The sequence below is a fragment of the Trichechus manatus genome, unplaced genomic scaffold, assembly GCF_000243295.1.
Source record: "Trichechus manatus latirostris isolate Lorelei unplaced genomic scaffold, TriManLat1.0 scaffold00010, whole genome shotgun sequence".
NCBI classification, from domain to species: domain Eukaryota; kingdom Metazoa; phylum Chordata; class Mammalia; order Sirenia; family Trichechidae; genus Trichechus; species Trichechus manatus.
In genome coordinates, this window is record NW_004443946.1 from 3595486 (window position 1) to 3617300 (window position 21815).

At 40.6% G+C, this 21815-nt stretch overlaps 1 protein-coding gene across 4 annotated transcripts in view; it reads left to right on the forward strand.

Annotated features, from left to right (window-relative positions):
• Window positions 1–21815, forward strand: part of GNG2 (G protein subunit gamma 2) — a 101048-nt gene that overhangs the window by 73335 nt on the left and 5898 nt on the right. For 2 of the 4 annotated variants that reach the window (XM_023726177.1, XM_023726178.1), the window contains one exon: window positions 14555–14669. In XM_023726177.1, coding sequence (XP_023581945.1) covers window positions 14583–14669 — 87 coding nt within the window. In that variant the 5' untranslated portion in view covers window positions 14555–14582. Of the gene's footprint in view, window positions 1–8302; window positions 11520–12886; window positions 12895–13984; window positions 13988–14554; window positions 14670–21815 lie in introns of those variants that run through there. The other 2 variants (XM_023726179.1, XM_004370862.2) reach the window with 2 other exon arrangements.

The window sequence follows — 21815 nt, forward strand, 5'->3', positions numbered from 1 at the left end:
ATGCTCCCTTACAATCTGGACTTTCTTCTATCTTAGCACACATGACACTGTATTGAAGTTGCCTTTTAATGGGTCTGTCTCCACCTTTAGAGTGTCGTTGTTAGGTTGTTAGATGCTGTTAAGTCGATTTCAACTCATAGCGACACCATGTGACAGAGTAGAACTGCCCCATAGGGTTTTCTTGGCTGTTATCTTTACTGGAGCAGATTGCCAAGTCTTTGCCCTTGCAGAGCCACTGGGTGAGTTTGAACCACCAACCTTTCGGTTAGCAGCCGAGCTCTTAACCATTGTGACACCAGGGCTCCTTGAAAAAGGGGATTGTGCCTGGTTCCCTGTTTGATCCCTGGTGCCCAGCACTGCCTGGCACATTGAATAGAAAAGCCGTAAATCTGTTTGAAAAGAAAGTAGCTCCTAGAGAGCTGGCAAGATTTCTGTTTAGTTGCCCAGTTAGATTAAATATGGCCACGTAGATGTCTAAGAGTAATCTGTTATGTAAAGAAGTCTGAAATTTTTTAAAACTAAGATTTTCAGTGTTCTTTGCAACCAATGAAAAGAAAAGATGAAACAATCCTCCTCATGTAGTTAGAATTCCAAGGTCTTATCTTGACTCCAAAATGCTTAATGGAAACACCAGGTCTTCTCTGAAGGTGTTGCCTTTTTCCCAGTCTTTGCACATTCACAGCAAGTAGTGTTGGAGTAAACAGTTAAGCACTCGAGTACTAACCAGAAGGTTCGTGGTTCAAATCCACCCAAAGGCACCTCGAAAGAAAAGCCTGGCGATCTACTTCTGAAAAGCCACAGCCATTGAAAAGCCTACAGAGCATAGTTCTACTCTGACACACATGGGGTCACCATGAAACATAATCAAATGGACAGCAACTGGTTAGTGTGAACTCAACTACGTTGTTGTTAGCTACCATCAAGTCTGTCTCCAACTCACGAACCCATGCTCAGCAGAATGAAATGCTGCTGGGTCCTGAGCCATCCCACAATCACTTGTGGATTGGACCACTGTAGTCCATAGAGTTTTTGTTGGCTGATGTTTGGAAATAGATCACCAGGTCTTTCTTCCTAGTTCATCCTAGTCTGGAAGGTCCACTGAAACCTGTTGAGCATCCTAGCAACACACAAGCCACCACTGACAGGCAAGTAATGGCTGAGCATGAGGTGCATTGGCCAGGAATTGAACCTGGGTCTCCTGCATGGAAAGCAAGAATTATACCACTGAATCACCAATACCCTCAAACTGAGCCATAGTCTCATATAAATGATTTACTCTCTTTATTCTCACCAAGCCATAACTTTAGGAATTTTAGATGACTTTATTGAAGATTCTGTTCTGTCATTTGTGTAAGTGTAGAACTTCCAGGAATAAGAGGCATTTTACAAGCAAGTAAGATTACCGACCTTAGGGTTTTAAGGACCCAACCCTAGGAATTGCAAATGACTCTTTAATGTCAAAATTTTAATTAGACCTCTGTAAAATGAAATCAGACTGATTTCCTTATCAGGAGCCACCTCAGCAACAGGCCCAGCAAGTAACCTGGCTTAGATGCAAGGTGTTGCTCTTGTTGTTTTCAGCTATATTAAATAGCTGCTGTAATGCAGCCACAGACCATTTCCCTTCCTCTGCGTTATCATCTACCCCCAAAGGTGAATGTGGTTTATATCTGTGTGACTCGTCTAACGTTGCCAGTTAACATTTGCTGAAGAAGTGATAAGAATGTGAGAATACTGAGAATCAAGAGTTACTAAGCAGCCTTTCAAGACACACTGTTGTTGTTAGTTACCGTCCGGTCAGCTCGGACTCATGGCAACCTTATTTGTAACAGAATGAAACATGGCCTGGTCCTGCACCATTCTCACAATCTCTGGTATGTTTGAGCCCATTGTTGCAGCCACCGTGCCAGTCCATCTCATAGACTGATTCCCTCACTTTTGCTGGTAACTGTTTTACCAAACATGATGTCCTTTTCCAGCACTTGGTCTTTCCTGATGTCGTGTCCAAAGTAAGCAAGACAAAGTCTCACCAACCTCGCTTCTAAGGAGCATTCTGGCTGTACACAGGCTTTCTGAAAATGAGGATCCATGAGCCAGAGAATCCTCTAGCAGCTCTAGAAAGAGCATCAGGAATTAGTCATAAATAGAAGCCCTACCTGCCTAGCCACCACTTGTCTGTCAGTTTGTCATACTGTGGTAGCTTGGGTGTTGCTATGATGCTGGAAGCTATGTCACTGGTATTTCAGATACCAGTAGGATCATCCATGGTGGACAGATTTCAGTGGAGCTTCCAGACTAAGACAGACTAGGAAGAAAGGCCTGACAATCTACTTCTGAAAATCAGCCATTGAAAACATTACGAATCACAACAGAATATTGCCTAATATAGTGCTGGAAAATGAGCTCCCTAGGTTGGAAGGCACTACGCAATAGCTGCATCAATGAACGGAAAGATGCCTATGCTCATGAAGATGGCGCAGAACCAGGCAATGTTTCCTTCACTATAAAGCCACCAGAGTTAAAGCTGACTTGGCAGCAACTAACAACAACAACATGTGCCTAGAGCCAATAAGTGATTGGAGGTAGGTGGGGTTAATAAATATCCAAGTGTTGAAACTGAAAGAAATACCTACTTGTCTTTTCTATCCAGTTTTGCTTTGAGTTTCATGGACATATTCTTTTTTTTTTTTTTTTTTTAATATTTTATTGTACTTCAGGTGAAGACTTACAGAACAGATAGTTTCTCATGTAACAGTAACACACATGCTGTTTTATGACATTGGTTAACAACCCCACAACATTTTAACCCTCTAAATACTCAACTTTTTTTTTTTTTTGGGTGAAAATACACATAGCCAAAGATACGCCATTTCAAAATTTTTTTTTTACATACACGTTTAAGTGACATTGACTACGCTCTTCTAATTATGCTGTTATTCTCACTTAAGATGAAGGCTTACAGGACAAAATAGTCTCCCATTTGACAGTTACTACAAATGTTGCCCTATGACAATGGTTAACAATCTCACAACACATCAACAATATCCTTACTCTACTTTGTGTTCCCTATCATCAGCTTCCTACTCCCTTTCTGCCTTCTGGGCCTTGTCACTGGACTCCTGTACCTCGTTACTCTCATGGTTTTACTGGGCTGTCCACTCACAGGCTGATGAGTGAACCTCGAAGGTAACTTTACCACTGAGCTAAAAGGGTGTCTGGGGGCCATACTCTCGGGGTTTCTCCAGTCTTCATGGACATATTCTTTAGAATAAGAGAACCGAACCCATTTGCCGCGGGGACATCCTTGATCCATCTATGCCTACCCACTGCCATCGAGTTGATTCCAACTCATAGCGACCCTGTGGGACAGAGTAGAACTGCCCTATAGGATTTCCAAGGCTGTAATCTTTAGGGAAGCAGACTGCCACATCTTTTTCCCACAGAGTGGCTGGTGGTTTCAAACTACCAACCTTTCAGTTAGCAGGAGTGTGCTTTAACCACTGCACCACGAGGGCTCCTCCATCTATGCTTAGGAGGGTAGAAAGCACAAGAAGGGTGTTAGGCTGATGTGGAAAGAAGAGGCTGGAGGGAGCAATTGACGTAGGTTACTCTGATGCTAGTTTGACAGATAAATGAAAATTTTTATAGGAGAGTCAATGCCTCTAGAAAACTATTTGGTGGAATAATATCTGTTCTAGTCAGCCAGAAGAAAATGAATCATCCTGACTTTAAACTCACCAATAATGAAAGCATATCCCTAGAAGTTTCAGAATACATTTCTATACAGACCACCAATCACCACCCCATCTCTAAGAAGTAGCTGATCCATCTTATATGGCACTCAACCCATGGGACACTGTAAATAACCCTCAGCCAAAGTGAATGATACTCTGACCGGGCATGAATTGGTCTTCTGATTCTTTTGTGTGTGCTGTCTTTGGTATTTTCAGTTTATGTACTGTACAAATACGGTCAGAACACACTCATTCCTCTTTAGCAGAGTCAGCTTTGCTTTATTTCAAGACGATAAAATGCTCATCAGTCCCCGTGCTGCTATGCTCCTTGGTCAAAGGGGACAGAATAGCCACGACCTGACTAATCCATCACCCCCATTGCTGTTAGATGCCATCGACTTATAGTGACCCTATATGATGGAGTAGAACTGCCCCCAGAGGGTTTTCTAGGCTGCAATCTTTATGAGAGCAGATCACCAGGGCTTTCTCTTGTGGAGCCACAGGGTGGGTTCCAACTGCCAATCTTTCGGTTAACAGCCAATTACTTAACTATTGTGCTATACCATAAAAGCAAAGTAATCCTGGACATGAGTTCTACCCTTGTCTCTACTTTATGTAGGAAACTAGTTATTTTCATGGGACAAACTAATTAAGAAAAGGGATTCTATTTTCTGGAGTTTTATGATTAAAAATGAGTGCTGGTTGTCAGAGACACAGGAATTGACTACTAATCACCATCTCTGACCTTGGTCAGGTCATCTGATCTCGCTATTGTTTCTTCTCATGCAAAATCTGTTCCTGGTTTGCCTCAGAAGTATTTCCCCAAAACAGTGGAAAATATAATCTGCACTCTTGAAGGTAACCTTTCACTATTATACTTATCATTCTATACTGATGGTCTAAAAATTAAATGGAACATATCAGCTTCAGAAGTATAGCTTAGAAGTCAGCACCAAATCCTCTAAAAAGCAATGTTTAGAGAGTTCAGCAAGAAACCTGATTTAAAATTAACTGTCTGTAAGCTCTGTTTTACAGCTCCAAAGTGCCAAACCTCTCAAGAGCCATCTATAAAGGATCAATCAAAGTATATCTCCTTTGGAAAATGACTGTTCTGACAAAGACATTATGGGTGTTTCATTCTTCATTTATTCATTCATTCATCCTGCAAATAGTTATTAAAGGTCTACCATGAGTCAGGCACTGTAATAGGCTGAAATGATGGGCTCAGGCATAACGATTGTGAGGATGGTGCAGGACCAGGCAGTGTTTCGTTCTGTGGTACATGGGGTCGCTATGAGTTGGAATCGACTTCACTGCACCCAACAAACAACACAGCACTGACAGAGGAGGAGGAGAAGAGCGTTAAAGAAGCCTCAGGTGCTAGGCTCGCAAGTTTATTCTGTGGCCACAGAAAACCTTTACAAGCACTTTATGTGGAGATGAACCTTTCCCTCCTGATGAAAGTGGAAGATTTAAGTGCCTTCCTAGAGTTATTGAGGCTCACATCTGCTCAGCAGCTGTTTCCTTAGAAATTTACCAAGTGTAGCATGTGCACTGCTTCTAGGTCACTCACATTAAACACTCAGTAAACCCTTGTTAACTAATTTTAAATCACAGCTGCTTTTCAAATAATCAGTATCTCCTTAGTAGACTGTCAACACAAATTAGAAATTTCAGCACTGGATGTAAAAATTTACATCACCTCTCCCTGCCACACACATAAAAGGTTGGTGGTGGTCCCCGTTCCCCCCCACCCCACACACACACTTTGGATCAAGTTCTTGCTTATCACTAAGTTCTTGCTTAATAGAGTTACATTTGATTGTGTTCACAGATTTTTCTCTTTGCCTTTCTTTTTTCACTATTAATTTTCCTTGTAAGGATTAGAGATTATGTATGCAAATATTTCTAGCTCACAGCATTTGCTAGTTGCTCAATAAAAGGCAAGGGCAGTTCTTTTTTATTTGTGCCTGCTTCTTGCATAGGGTTACTATTGAGTCGGAATCAACCAGGCAGCAATGGGTTTTAGTTTCAGTTTGCTCTTTGTATAAAAATGAGCCCTGGTGTCACAACCATTAAGCGCTGAAAGGTTGGCGGTTCAAACCCACCCAACCACTCCATGGCAGAAAGACCTGGCAATCTGCTCCTGTAAAGATTACAGCCTAGAAAACCCTGTGGGCCAGTTCTACTCTGTCACATGGGGTCACTGTGAGTTGAAATCAACTTGAAAGCACCTAACAACAAAAACTACTCATATTGAAAACCAGTTGCCATGAAGTTGACTCCAACGCATGGTGAACCTGTGTATGTCAGAGTAGAACTGTGCCCCATAGGGTTTTCCAAGTTGATTTTTCAGAAGTAGATCACCAGGCCTTTCTTCCGAAGCACCTCTGGGTGGACTGGAACCTTTAACATTTTGATTAACAGCAGAGCACCACCCAGGGACTCTACTCCTTGTATTGATGTTGTTATGTGCTGTTGAGTTGATTCCGACTCATAGTGACCCTATAGGACAGAGTCGAACTGCCCTGCAGGGTTTCCAGGGTGTGGCTGGTGGATTTGAACTGCCGACCTATTGGTTAGCAGCCTGAGTTCCTAACCACTTCGCCACCAGGACTCCTTGTATAGCACTTGGTAATTTATGACGTGATGTCGCAAACATGAAGCATGCATGTGCACTCCTGGTGTTGTTACCCCATTTTACAGCTGAGCAACTGAGGCCTAGAAAGATCGGATGATTTTCCCACTGTAAAAGGACGGGGTGGGGGTCAGAACAGACTAGAATCCACGTCTCTGTCTCCTCGTGCATGTTTTCCCACTCTTGAGCCATCTGTCAGTTGCTTCCATGGGAGTATCTCCAGACAACACGAGTAATGAAAAACAAACAGGAATGGAAGAGGTCTGATTCTTATGTGGGGAGCACATATGGGGAGTTCAGCGTCTCATTGTTCTCCAAAGGACTTCGTGTTACCATTTTGTAAGACTAAGGGGTCATTTGGAGCAGACACAAGGAAGCTCAGGCAGGGAAGTGTCCCTGAACTCCAAGGGTTGCCTAAGGTTTAAGATCCAGTGAGGATTTACAATGAAAGCAATGTGTTTTTTTGTTTGTTTGTTTGTTTGTTGTTTTTAAAGAAATTAATTAACCAATAGATAATTTCCTACAAGGAGGCAGAAGGCCACTGCCTGTGAGATCCTACTTGCCTGCTGTTGCAGAGTATCAGACACCAGTAGGTTAAAAGAGCCATTTCTATGGAAACTAGCTCATTATTTCTCTTTTGTCAGAACCCTACTGGTTTGTGGTCTGGGCTTCCACATTAACAAAAATCTCCCATATGGCATTCAAAATACTAATCTTTCTTCCTGGGAGTGAACAAAGCCTGCCTATCATTTAGGAATGCGAGCTCCTGTTTGCAGATACAGGCAGTTTCCTTATCCAAGGCTCAGATACAAACTAAAAGCTTACGTGTCCTTTTTAAGTTGCAACATGTCTTATTTCATTTTACAAAATCCGTGAAATTCATGACTTTGAAGTAAACATTTTTCAAGGGCTGTGTTTTTGTCAAGGTCGGTAAAAGCAGCTAACCGGTGATCCTATTTCCAAAAGAAAGTCTGTATCTTGTAGAAGTTAGTGTTTTCAAAATTAACAGTTTACTGGAAAACAGAGTGCTGTCATTTCAGATAATGGGTTCTGGCACCTGAATGAGGCAGGGGAAGCTGTGCTGGTTCTTATTCCCCACGTACACAGCCTGGATGGCTCCCGTGTTGATTCCAGGGAAGTCAGACACAATTTTGTCTTTCTTCCATTGGGTAAGTAGCAATGTCCCAGCAAAACCAAACGGAAATAGTACAGAGGGGATTTTTAAGCCAAGATGTGTCTCCCTTGGTTCATTTTCTTCCCTCTTGGCCCCAAAGCACATCTGGTTGTTGGGGCTACTGGATTGGTCCTCATTCACATTAGCTCTCCCTGTAGCTAGCTACACAGACTGTAAACATTGCTATTATGCTTGTGAAAATGGCCAAATATATACCATAGACTCCAGATTAGGACCAATTTGTTGCCTCTGAAAATGTGAATTGAGAAGGACTAGATGAAAATCTTTTCCTGGGGAGGCTGCTTCAGACACACTCTTCTCACTAATGTTCTAACTTAATCTAAGCCTCAGTTTCCTCAAACATGGATGCCAGTGCTTGTGTGTATAGAGTGGCTATGAGGATTAAATAGGACAGTGCTTTAAAGCACTTGGCCGAATTCCTAGCACATAGCAAGCCCTTGGTCTATAAGCTAATATTTATGTTAGTTTCAGTTCCTGGTCCTCTGGTGAAGGAACAGAGCTTTTGGCCTCTAAAATCAATTTCCCAGAAATGAGAAGCACTAAAAGATCAGGAGGCGAGCCGGGGATGGGGAAGGCATATGGTTAGCTCCTGTCTTTTTTGTTTTGCTCTGTTTATAAATCTATCCTTCACCTTAGCCAGCACTGTGTTGTCCAGCTGTCTGCATTCTGTGTCCTGCCTGTGAACCTTGAGGCTCCCCAGAGTAGTATGTATTCCTGTGTCTCTTCTCTCCTTCCCTCCCCTTCTCTTTCATTCCCTTGCCTCCTCTGTCTCCCCGTGCTTGCCTCCTCTCCCCTTTCCAAATTCAAACCAGTGACCTGTGAATTCAATATCATCCCAAGCTCTTCCATGCCTCCATCTGTGTAAGCCCATACTCTACAACCCCCCAGCCCTACCCTATTCTCATCTTCTAAAAAACAAGCGTAAAAAATTCTCCATCTCCATTCTCCACACTGACGCTCAAAAATGAGCAAAGGCGAGTGAGGAAGCCAGGACGTTGTGACACCGAAAAGATATGTTCGTGACGCATCTAGTTGTTGAAACACATGATTGGGAAAGACTGACCCTGCAAAGTAGGTTCCAACCCTAATCCTCTAAGGCATGAAAGTGTCGAGGGAGAAGGCAGTGAGCGTCACAAAGAAATACATTCTTGATTTAAAATGTCTCTAGTGGCTAAGAAACCAAGAGAAATTAGTGTTTGCTGATTTGTAGAGATGGGAATGTGCTGTTTTGGTGTTTTCATGTCACAATGGCCAACTGGTAGGAGAGAGAGATGCCTGACAAAAAGCTACCCTGAAATGTCCAGGCTGATATTTTGCAATAATTATTTGATTCACATTACAGCGGCTAGTCATAAGCTCACTAATATTCTGATTGTGAAACCCTTTCACAGGATTGGATATTAGTTGTACTCTTAGTAAGTTGTTGTTAGATGCTGTTGAGCGATTGCAACTCATAGCGACCCCATGTGACAGAGTGGAACTGTTTCATAGGGTTTTATAGGCTGCATCTTTACAGGAGCAGGTTGCCAGGTCTTTCTCCAGGAGAGCTGCTGGGTGGGTTTGAACCACCAATCTTTCAGTTAGCAGCCGAGTGCTTAACTGTTGCGACACCGGGGCTCCTGTACTCTTAATACATATAATCTAGTAAATTTGATGATAATGTACTTACTTGCTTCAGAATAGATTAGAATAGGGATCAAAGAAATGTGAGTGACAAATACGACCAAGCTAAACTTGGGTTACAGTATGAATGGTTAACAAAGATATCTATCCAGGTGACTAATTTTAAACACTCTGAAAAATTCTAAATTGGAATATTTTGAAATTTGTTCTCTAATTCCAAAGTAACTACCAGCCAACCATCAATGATGTGACTAACTGACAAATGAGAGTAATAAAGATATTGCCAAGTGATTGGGAAACTATAAACCTCTAATTTACTTTCTAGACCTGGAAATTGTTTGTTTTATTGCCAGTGTAATCCTAACCTATAAATACACAAAACAAATCAATCAAATCCCTTAGCACCTACTCCAAATATCAAAACACAGTCCTGAGACTGTGTTTTAGTTGTAATTAAAACTAAAGGCCCTAGGGAAGCCTGCCTGGGTGCCACACTTAAAAAAAAGCGCCATTAGAGTATGAAAAGAATGGAATCCTTTACAATTAACCTACAATTTCTAAGGCAAAGACTCCATTATCCAAGCATTTATTTATCTTTTCACCACAGAACTAAGGGGTTGTGTGTTTACTCCCAAGCCTAAATGACAAGAAAATGTTATGGTTTCTTAATAGAAAAGTTCCTCCTGAAATAAAGTAAAATGCTAAATATGTTTTTAGAAAAATAAGACTCATATAAAAGGTTATTGTTCTATAACAGGCCTGTTTTTTTCTCATGTTCCTTGGGAGGGGGAAAAATCTCATCAGTTCAAAAGAATAAAAGGCCTTCTGCATTATTCTTGGCGTTTGGAATTCAGGTGGGATAATTAGGACATTCTTTCAGAGGCTGACCAGTCTCTCACAGACAGGCTCTGTGATTGTTCTAGAGATTTTTATTGTTTGTCTTCTGTTTTGCTCACTGGCAAATACAGCCCAGCATAATCTCATTCCACCAGTACATTGAGAAAGAGACCACGCTCTATTTTAAATAAAAAGGAAGCAAATATCCATAAACTTTAATGATGCTTTTAAGAACACTTATTCTTCACTGGGAGAGTAAGAGGGATGATAAAACGTAAGAATATGAAACCCCAGTTAATTGTACCCTTCTTCATGGAGTACTTTCTTTGAACAGTTTCTCTTGCATGGTTTATGGCTATTTTGGGGTGTCCTTCTGTATTTCTCATTGGGAGCACTAAGGGCCTTTTAGATGACACAATTCATTATTGTCTGGCACTCTACAGGACATTAGAATCCCTGCCTCTGCCCACTAAATGCCATCAGCACCCCCAGTTATTGCCATAGTTCAAACCACCCCTACACATTTCCAAACTCCTCCTAAGGGGCAGTGCCTCCCCTGGTTGACAACCACCAGTGAGTCCAGTGTGGGGCTTGGAGAAAAACTTGAATCACATTTGGAATTTCTGGAGGGTAAATTCTTGGAATATTAAAAAGAGGTTTTGGCCATAGAATTCTGAAAGAATATATGTTCAGAATTATAGCTGTGATTCAAATTCAGGGATGTGTAACCACACATATTCCATGCGATAACTTTGTTGCCAGATGACCCAGCACTTGGCAATTGCTGGACCAAGGACTACTTGCTGAACCAAAGAGTGCTGCGCTAACAAGACCCAACCTTTGATCATCACCTCAGCTGCCTCCGGGAGATGTTCTGAGATCCCACAAGTAGCCTCAGGAATCCAGAGTTTTCCCAAGAGAACCAGGCTCTGACTCTAATTCCCTCTGCCTGTCCCCCTCCCACCCACTCCTAGCAGTGGTGGAGTCCACTGCTGGGAAGATGCCTGGAGTGGCCCTTTGATGGCTCCTGGGCCAGGCTGGGCCCAGGTGAAGATAAACTCATGTGCATCACCAGCCAGCTCAAAGACTGGGCTGATGGTGTAGAGGTGAGGGGGATGTGTAGAAACGAATCACCCTCTCTTGTTAACTAAAAGTTTTTTGTTGTTTGTTTTTAAGAGGATGGTGTGTGTGTGTGCGGGTGTGTGTGGTAACGCTTTGTCTTGATCTCTCAGCAGAACTTTTCTTTTAGAATTATTCCAGGGGTTAGTGGATTCAAACCATTTCCTTCCCTCTTTCAAAGAAAAAAAAAGTTTCTGCCCAATTTGTGTTACATGTAAAATGAAACAGGAACACACTAGCAGAGAATATCTGATGCGTCTGCACTTCCCTGTTGAAACTGCAGGACTCCTGTCAACCCTCTTTCTTGCGTGGATTTCTCTCATCTCAGGTGGAGGTGAAGGCAAAAACGTTTCCTCTTCTCCATTAAGACCTGGTAAGGTAGAGGTCTCCCTTGTAATGTAGGTGGAGGGGCGTGTGTGTGTGTGTGTGTGTGTGTGTGTGTGTGTGTGTGTTGCACTGTCCAAATACCCCAAGCTTTTCCTTTTTTCCGCAGGTAAACCTGAAAATGGCTTTTCTCTTCTTCCTCTCACTGTGTGTGTGTGTGTGTGTGTGTGTGTTGTGTTGTGTTGTGTTTCGCTTTTTTTTTTTTGGCAATCTCAGTCTCCTCAAGGCTTTCACAGCTTTTCCCAAGAAACATGAAAAGACATCAGGATACAGACTTTCCCTGGATACTTGAATGAAAATAACGGATCATTTAATCAATAAATGTCTGGTCTGCTGGCCAGTGACAGAGAAGCCCTTAATAATGATGATGTAAACACGATAGAAGTTTCTCTCGTAAAGAGGTCTCAAGGTAGCCAGTCCACAGCTGACACGGTGGCTCTGCAGTATTAGCCAGGACCCAAGATCCTTCCGTTTGCCCTAGGGTGCAGTTCTCATTGCAGAGGTCCAAGATGGAGCTCCATGGTACAGCTTCCTTGCAAGCTAGTAGCAGGAGGAGGGGGAGGCAAAGAGTACTCCCCCTTTTTAAGGACACTTCTGCTTATATCTCATTGGCCAAAACTTAGTCATATAACTATACCGAGCTGCAAGGGAGGCTGGGAAATGTATCGTTCAGCAAAATATGCTCAGTTAAAATGCAGGGTTCTTGTGGTCTCTGTTAAAGCAAAAAAAGGGTGTTATTACTAATAGTGAAGAAAAGAAGAAAAGTCATTGAGAGGCAAGTTGTGGTCTCTGCCACAAGTTCCTCTGTGATTTGGTTTAGATTCAAGCGCAAAAGAATAGGTGACCAGATCCTCAAAGCTCCTTGAGGTCCAATGATGGTGTGGAAATCCTGTGATTATCTGCACTTTAGTGTGGTGGATTTTAGTTTTAGAAAAATATTCGCCTCACAGAACAATTCCAGGGGCTTGTAACAGGTCATGACTATTTCCAACTTTGGATGAAAGAAGAGTTAGGCTCTCTATAGGTGCTTACCCACCGGATAAGTCAGTACTCCCATCTTAGCTTTACGGAGTATTGTGAGGCTGTTAGATGTTTCATTGTGGGACATGTAATTTCCCTCCGGGGCTGAGATGATCGGGTCCCTAACCATGCTGATGAAATCACAATTATTAAACCCTCCTTTTATTTATTTGTTTTCATTGCTTTTACATGTAATTCTTCCCTCCTGTGATCTTTAAAACATGAAAATAGAGTTCAGAGATATTTGTATCTTCAAAATTCTTTTAGTCTTCCCTCCCATTTTATTATTTCAAACCCTTTGAAAATAAATTGAGAGAACAGTTAATTATCTTCCAGTTTGTATTGTAAATGCTGTTGGGGTGACTTATTTTGAAGCATTCTTTATAAAATAATACTCTCTGTTAAAAGGCCTATATGTTTACAGAAGCCTTATACATAATTTCTTCTTCTTCTTTTTTTTTGAAGACTTGGTTATCAAGAAATAAGTACCAAAGATATAATTTATAGACTTTGGCTCTTTTGGTAATTAAAAAAAAAAAATTGTTTCTTGATTTTAGTGAAAGGGTGAAAATCTGTGTGGAATTTATTGTGGGTTATTCTTCCTTCCCCTGGTTTTCTACGTGTCCTCTTTCCTTTTTGAGATGGGTGGCTGATCATACTTTATCCCTAGAGAAGAAAGATTTCCCAAAGCTGGCAGAAGTCATGATTTTTAATATAATGTCTTCAGAACAAGATTCTGCTAGTGTTGACTGAGACAACGTTTTAATATTTCTCGTTGCTTGGGTCATGCACTGTAGTTAAATTGCGGCTTTCAGACATTGCTTCACTATTGGGTGTCAGTGACCTCAAGGGACACATTTACACAGAAGTTCCTGAAATAGAGAATGGCACTTTGACATGAAGGAAGACCTGATCAGAGTGTGGGAGAAACAGGCACTGAAAATAAAATGGAATACTTTCTGAGATGAACAACAAGAAAAAAATTAGATAGTGGGTCAAGAAAGGATTAGAAGAGAAATGAAAGTGGGATAGGATTTGAAAGGGCTGGAGGTCAGGGTGACGGGAACAGGGAGAGGGTCTGGCAAGGCCAGAGCAAAGAAACCATCTCCACTCTCTGAACATTTATGTTCCATTTCCATATTTACAAAAGTAAAAATTTAAGTCTTTTGTACTTCATTTAGAATACTGCTGGTGAACTAATTGATGTATTTAACAGTGCAGACATGGTTCTCCCTCCCCACTCCTGCCGACATTATAGATGTGTTTCTGAGAAATTGTGAGTAAAGAGGGTAGTTCCAAATTAAGCTATATTTCAAACAGAGTAGGAAAAATAGCTACTTAAAGTAATACTGGATTAGACAACACTGAAAAGTCAAGTTTCCAAATTGCAGTGTCTCTGCAGTATAATAGGCTGAGTCGGTCATGATTAACCAGAAGGTTGTGGTTTAAACCCATCAGGAGAACACTGTATGCCAAAAAAAGAACCAAACCTGTTGCCGTCGAGTCAATCCCGGCTCATAGCAACCCTATAGGATGGAGTAGCACTGTCCCATAGGGTCTTTAGTCCTAAAGGAGAATGTAACTTACCATTTCTTCTGCTCACCTTTTCCTTCACCTTCTGAAGGCATTTACACGATATCTGACAACAATAGCACTCAATAAATAATAGCAATAACAATGCATACCGTCACCCTTACCATTTTGAACTTATTTCATGAATTAAGATCATTTTCATATCTTGCTTTCTTAATGTGGGGACACGTCTTATTCTACTTGATTTGGTAAACATTATTTTTCTTTCCCTAAAGAAGGGATAGGGGACAGAGGTTGGAAAATCAAACCTCGTCTTCTGGCCTGCCTACCAATCAAACATTTCTGGACTGCAGCTGGAGAAGCTGGGCCTAGCTACAGCCACTGCTTTGAGATCCCCAGCTATGATGAGCCTGCACGTTTGGCAGCTCATGGATTCTCTGATGAATGCTTCCTCTTTGTTTTCTCTCCTAGTGTGTCTGAGAACACAGCCAGCTCTCCGATGGCCAGCAACAACACCGCCAGCATAGCGCAAGCCAGGAAGCTGGTAGAACAGCTGAAGATGGAAGCCAACATCGATAGGATAAAGGTGAGGACACTACAACCCTCACAGCTCATCTAGCCTTGATTTTCAGGCACATGATTTACATCCATCTGTCATTTGACCACTCTTGCAGTAGAGACTGATGAGAACAGTGATGGTAGGAGAAAAACTCAATGATTAAGCAAAAATTTATTTTTCTAATGCATCTCTTCTTAATCATGTAATTAAAGAAATCAGTATAAATGTAGAATTGAAAACAAACAAACAATAAAACAAACACGAAGAAAAACACACACAGGGGCTCATGGCTGAATTCCAGAAAGGAAATTGAAAAACACATAAAACATATCAGTCCACCTGTCCTTGTATAGACCCTCTTCTCATTTGGGCTTTAACTTTTTCTGTCCTGGTTCAGGTTCTAAATTTATGTTTCTTTCATGTGTAACCTTCTTGTATTCATCATTACAGGTTTGGTTTTCTTTTTTTCTCTCATTTACTTATTAGATTTTTTTCTTTGGAACACAAGTCAAGTTCTCCCTAAGATATCAAACAATATAGAGGTTTGTTTGTTTTTTTCAGTTAGCAGTCTACCTCTTTCTTTATTTCTTCTTCTCTCTCCTTAGATCTAAGCAACAGCCTTGCATTAAGTTGAAGCTAATTCAGATCATACCAAGACTCTAAATCCAAACCCTCGTTGGCAGATTTTGAATTTAAAGTTGACCCTTACAATGTCATTATTAGCAAATAGCTACTGCAAGGCAGTAAAGTGAATTTTTGCCAGTCATCAAAACTTTACTTTCTCAGAAGACTCAAGCAACTTATGAAATGAAACTCAGAATCACTTCTCACTTTCTAAAATAAAACTAGAACATTCTTCCAAATGCCCTTTTTTAACGAGAAACTTATTTTGTTTTCTCCCTACCTGATTCAGCAACCTGGCCAATTCAGCCATCCTTGGGAGCATGCTTCTAGAGTAAGGGTTGATAAATTATGATGCATGGGCCAAATAACCCACTATCTATTAGGCCAAATGGCCCACTGCCTATTTTTGTAAAAAATGTTTTATTGAAATACAGTCACACTCATTCATCAACATATTGCCTATGATTTATTTTACATTATAACAGCAGAGTAGAATTGTTGCAACAGAGACCATATGGCCTACAAAACCTAAAATATGTACTCTGTGGCCCTTTACAGAGAGTTTGCTGACCTCTAGTCTAGAGCAGTGGTTCTCAGCCCATCTGTCATTAAAATCATTCAGGGAGTTCTATAAAATGAACAATTCCCATACCTCACCCTAGAGCAACTAAATTAGAATCTCATGGGGTATGGCTCAGGCATTTGTATTTTTTTAAGTTTCCAGCGGATTGCAATCTGTAGCCAAGGTTGAGAATCACTGTCCTGACAGAAGGGGTTTATTCCTTCAAACTCCCACCAGGTGTGTGCTAGATAATTAAGGTAGAGCTGGTCTTTCTTTCTCCATAAATTGGTTGAGCAAATATCCATGGATATTTTTCCATCTATCCTAAACCTTCTTTGTAAAATTTTACTCCTGGTCATCAGGTTGGATTTTTATTGTTTGTTCAGTTGTTCACTCATTCCTTTATCAAATAAATATTTTATTGGGAGCTTTCCACATTACCAGGCCTTGTTAAGTTCTAGAGACAGGGTATATGTTGTTGGTAGTTGCCATCAAGGTGTCTCTAATTCATGGCTACCCCATGTATAACACAAGGAAATTTTACCCAGTCCTCCACCATCTTCATGACGGTTGGTATGTCTGAGTCCATTGTTGCAGCCCTTGTGTCAATCCAGCTCATTAAGGCTTTCCCTCATTTTTGTTGGCCTTCTACTTTACCAAATACCATGTCCTTCCAGTGTTTGGTTGTTGCTGCTGATACTTCCAAAGTAAGTGTGTTGAAGTCTTGGATAATCTTCTGTGATCCATAAGGGTTTTCATCACCTAACCCAAGCTAATTTTCAAAAGTAGGTTGCCAAACCTTTCTTAGTCTGTCTTAATCTGTAAGCTCCACCACCATGGGTAACCTTGCTGGTATTTGAAATACCGGTGGCATAGCTTCCAGCATCACAGCAACATGCAAGCCACCACAGTATGACAAACTGACAGATGTTTGGTGGTCTAGAGATACAGGGATGGGTAAAAACAAGATTCTTGTCCTCAAGGATCTCCTGGTCTAGTAAGGGGCTACAAATAATGTGAACCAAATCATCATGGACACAAATATGATATCCAAGAAGCATAATTAGTAAATGTCATCAGAAAGAAGCCAACACCACACCCTCAATGCCCTTTGAATACTACTTCTGAAGAGACACAAATAAATCACTACTGAAAAAGAGGCAAAGCATTAGCCCAATAAACTGAGTGGTTGCATTCCCAGGTGAGCTTTAGATTCAAACCTCTGAATCTCTTTTGACGTCATTAGACCTTAAATTGTTGGAAATACAGCAGCAGCCTGTATTTCAGCATTTGTTCTGCACATCAGAGCCGGGCAGCCATACTGTGGTGAAGTGTCAGATTATTTTTAGTTTAGCTATTTGATAAAACTGCGACTGTGTTGACATGGTTGTCACCTAGCTAGGTTAGGACTTGGTTATCTGCCTTTCAGAGTCTCTTCAAGACTTCTGAGCATTCAGGCTTCTCCACCTACTTTCTGTACTTGATCCTGCCAGCAGGAAACCGCTTCTCTATGAAGATCTCAGGTCTGTGATTTTCCAGTCAGATTAGTGACCTTTTCAAGCTGTAAAAGGTAGCAATGGTTTTCTGTACGCATGGCAGAGCCTACTGTGGCAATAAGGAACAGGGCCTTTAAATTAGGGTCAGATGACACAGCTGGCACTTAGAGCTGTGGAGCGTCCCTAAAACACAGGGTGACCTTATCCCTAACCCTTTGCATCACAGCTCCTGGGAGATCTGGGCTAATGAGCCCATTATCTGTTCATAAACCTCAGGCATATATAAATGATCTCCCAGTCTTTTCGTGCTTCTCTGTTAATGTTTCATTCAAGGACAGAGAATAAAGAGAAATAAAAGGAAGATGGGAAGGGGGACTGGAGGAAAGGGTAGAGAGGGGTTGTAAAGATTTTGATGCTTAGATGTAGTCATGCACCTCATGACATCCATTCCAGCAACGTCTGACCACATGTGTCTGTGCTCCGACTCACGAGCATCCGACTTACATACAACCCATAGTTATGAACCAACCTCCATAAAGCCTATTATATTAAAAATTCAAGATACATATGATGGTTCATAATAAAAATCAGGCGCTACTTTGGGACGTGCATCAAAACATTATTATTAGTACTGTCTTATTGTGTTAAAGATGTTTTAGTGTATCTGAAAGTATTTCTTTAATGCTTTTTATGCATAGAAAGGTACACTATATACTAAGACAAACATTTGATGAACTGACGTTAGATGTGAACCGTACCTAACTGTTCTGATTTACTTACAAATTCAACTTAAAGACAGACTTGAGAACAGAACTCGTTCGTAATCTGGGGACTGCCTGTATATAATACAGTGTTCACACAACGTCTAAATCACATAACGTCCTATTTCACAGAACGTATTGTGGACATTAAGCAAAGCATTACTATATATAAAACAGTAATACACTCACACTGACGTTGAGCAAGGAGTCCCTGGGTGATGTAAATGGTTAATGCACTTGACTGCTAACTGAAAGGGTAGAGGTTTGAGTCTACCCAGAGGCACCCAGAAGAAAGGCCTGGTGATCTACTTTGGAAAAATCAGTAATTGAAAAACCCTGTGCAGCACAGTTCTATTTTAATACAGATGGGTTTCCATGAGCTGGAGTCGACTCAATGACAGCTTGTTACTGGTTTAATGTTGAGCAAAAGCAAAGAAAGAAGTCTTGCCTCTAGAGCACAAGTTAAGAGAACGTGTACAAAAGTACAGGAAAACAGAGCCTCAGAAATCCACTTATACATCACTGTATCAGGACTCTGGGTTTCTATTAACAAGAACCTAACCTAAACTAACTTCAACAAGAAGCATTGATGATAAAAGATACAGGGTGTCTCAGAATTCAAGAGCAGAAATATAGCTGGATAAGCAGTAGAAGCGAGAACTGGAAGGCCACGAGGAACTGCAAGTGCTCTATCACATGGCTCTGTTTTTCTTTTCCTGGGAAAAATGGATTTCTCGGCTCCCTGGTCTACATGATGGATACAAGATGGCCGCCCGTGGCTCCCAGGATCACATATCACAGTTACAGCTCTATGAAGAAAGAGATAACTTGATTAAATCCCTTTCAGTCTCAATTCCCTATGTGTGGAGTGGCATCTCTGTTCTGGTGAGAATGAGCCATTTCCACTTTCAGTCAACTGACTTTAGAGTTGGACCACATTATACTAACGTGGTTCCTAGGAATTAATTTATCCACATGAGTGGAAAGGGGATATAGATAGTAGATAGATAGTAAGGGAGGGGTGGGAATCATTGTAGCTAGAAAGATGCTACTTGACAGAGATTGCTGTGAGCATATGAAGAATAATGTAGATATAAGAGTAAGAGCAAAAAAGCAAACAAACAAACAAACAAAAAAACCAAGGCCATGTGCAAGAATGAAGTGATTGCTTCTTAACTAATTGGGTGCTCCATAAACTGACTCCACGAAAAATTTCAGACTTATCTCATTTCTCCTCAGTATTCCCAGTAGACCTTTCCAAGTGGTTCTCCTTACTTTCCCAAGAATGTGCTATGCAAATTATCACCTCTCTGGTTAATCTGGGTCCCTCACCGGGAATGCCTTTCCCCCTATTCTTTGCCTATCCAAATCTCCATCTTCCTTTAGTCAGCTCAAATCCCCAATTGTTCATGAATCTCTTTTCCATTCTTACCATATTATATCAATTTACAAATTAACTTCACTTTCATCAGGTAATTTTTTCTAACTAGACTACACAGTCCTTAAAGTCAAAGACCATGTCGTTTACTTATTCTTATCCTTCACGGTGCTGAGGTGCACAGGCATTCGGTAAACACTTTTTTTGGTGAATATCTTTAAATTCATGTATTAAAAGTATCATGTAACAAAACACCAGGAACTACACTCCTCATGATATTCCCAATTACATTTACCGTTTTGGAGATTCTAAACATGAATGTAATCGGCCAAATAAAACTGTGGTAACAGGTGAGAATTCACAGGAAATGTCAATGGAAGGAGGAACTGATCACTTTAAAGATAGGTAAATTGTTCATGTCATGTGTACAATTCAAAGTAGCTAGAATTTATAGTATACCTACTTTTTAAAACAACTCAACATAAAAAGAACAGAATGATTTTCATAACTGACAGATGCATGTAAATTATTAAACAAAATATGAATGTTTCTAATGATTACATCATCTTTCTGATAGTTGACTCCTAATAGATTTGAACTGAACTTCAGAGAGAGCTATACTGAGACGTAGTCCACTTAGACATCACACTTGGTCCTAAAGAGGGGACATACAGCCTAGTTTGGGACTCTGTCAAGTATTTTTCTAGCATTTAAATGGAAAGTTTTAGCATCCCTTCCCTAAAATGATTACATTCCATTTCGTTGAGAAGAATGGGAAGCAATCCTCCATATAGATTAATTGTGAGAGTATTTGCAAGGATAAAAAATCAGTAAAGTTTATCAAACAGCTTGCAGAGGAGTAGGCTGTGTTGAAAGGTGGCCAATCCTCATTCATTTGAGTCTCTGAAAAATGAAGCAAAAAAATTAAAATCGAATTCAGGAATGCATTAATAATTGAGCATGGAACTTCATTTTTATGGGAGTGAACGTTTGTTAAGCACCAAGTCCGTCCTTAGCCTTATGCATTGCACCTAGGAGATATAGAAGCAGTGTTATAAAACCTTGGTACTTTGAAATCTCTGGGAAATGGATTTTTCCGAATAACCTAGTTTATGGGCCAAATGAAATTTTTCTGAAAAGATGTAACTATTTTTGATGGCAATTTTCAATGTCTTTCTTCTTTTATTAAATAGAGTAAATTAGGTATATTTTACTGATGACTGTTATTTTGAAACTTAGTTTCTCCATTTCCTCTTTTCAAAATATCCTATTGATATGTCTCATCCGTTTAATATCACTTTGGAAGAGGGGCAGGGGAAAACTACTTACAATACTCATATATTTTACAAATAAAAAATAGTAGATATTTATTCATATAATTGGTGGTGCAGTGGTTAAGAGCTGCAGCAGGCTATGGCTGCTAACCAACAGGTTGTCAGTTCGAATCCACCAGCTGCTCCTTGGAAACCTGGTGGGGCAGTTCTATCCTGTCTTCTTATAGGGTCGCTATGAGTTGGAACCAACTCGACGGCAATGGGTTTTTGGGTATTTTTATTCATACAATTACACTTTCTCTAGTGTGACCAAGTTTGATCCTGAGCCCTCTTCACAATCACAGTGGAAAAATGCTTTAGACTCACCGTTGGCCACGGGCCGAGATGTAGGGCATCACAGTGACTTACTGCTTTCCATTCTCTGCATGAGCCATCTTGCTCTCCCTAGCACTTCTCACATTTGCAGTGTAATTCTAAAGCATATCAAAAAATACTGAGGTTTCTTCTGCATTTACTACTGCTGAAGCTAAATATTTTAATTTTTTCTTCCTTGAATTATCTGTTAATGATTCAAAAAAGAGTAAACCCTTTCTTTAAAGTCAGACAGCAGCTTATGACCTGACTAAAAAGATCTTTCTAGACTAACATCAGACTAGCCTCACTAGTTTGAAAAGTCTGATTTCTTCCCAGAAATCTGACAGTTTCTTTTGCCTTCAACTGTATTGTCAGGCCCGTGATATACACAATAACTTCCCATTTCAAGCCTCAATCCCAGTATAATCTTTGAAAATCCTTTTAAGAAACAAATTAAAGTTAAGTCAACCCTGCATGGCTCCATTAATGCAAGCAACTCAAGTGAAGGGGCAATTGAATGACTGATACTCTTAATGCACAGCTAACTTGCCAAGGGCAGAGTCAGTGACAATCTGTCAGTGCTTACCTCTTGGCCTGATGGCTTGCGAGCATTTGCAACATCAATTTTAAGCTGGGCCTCAATTTCAGAATGTAATGAAGACTGAGCTATAGCTCTGTTAAAATCCTTACTGAAGACTGCTTCTTCTCAGAGCTGTCAGAGAGT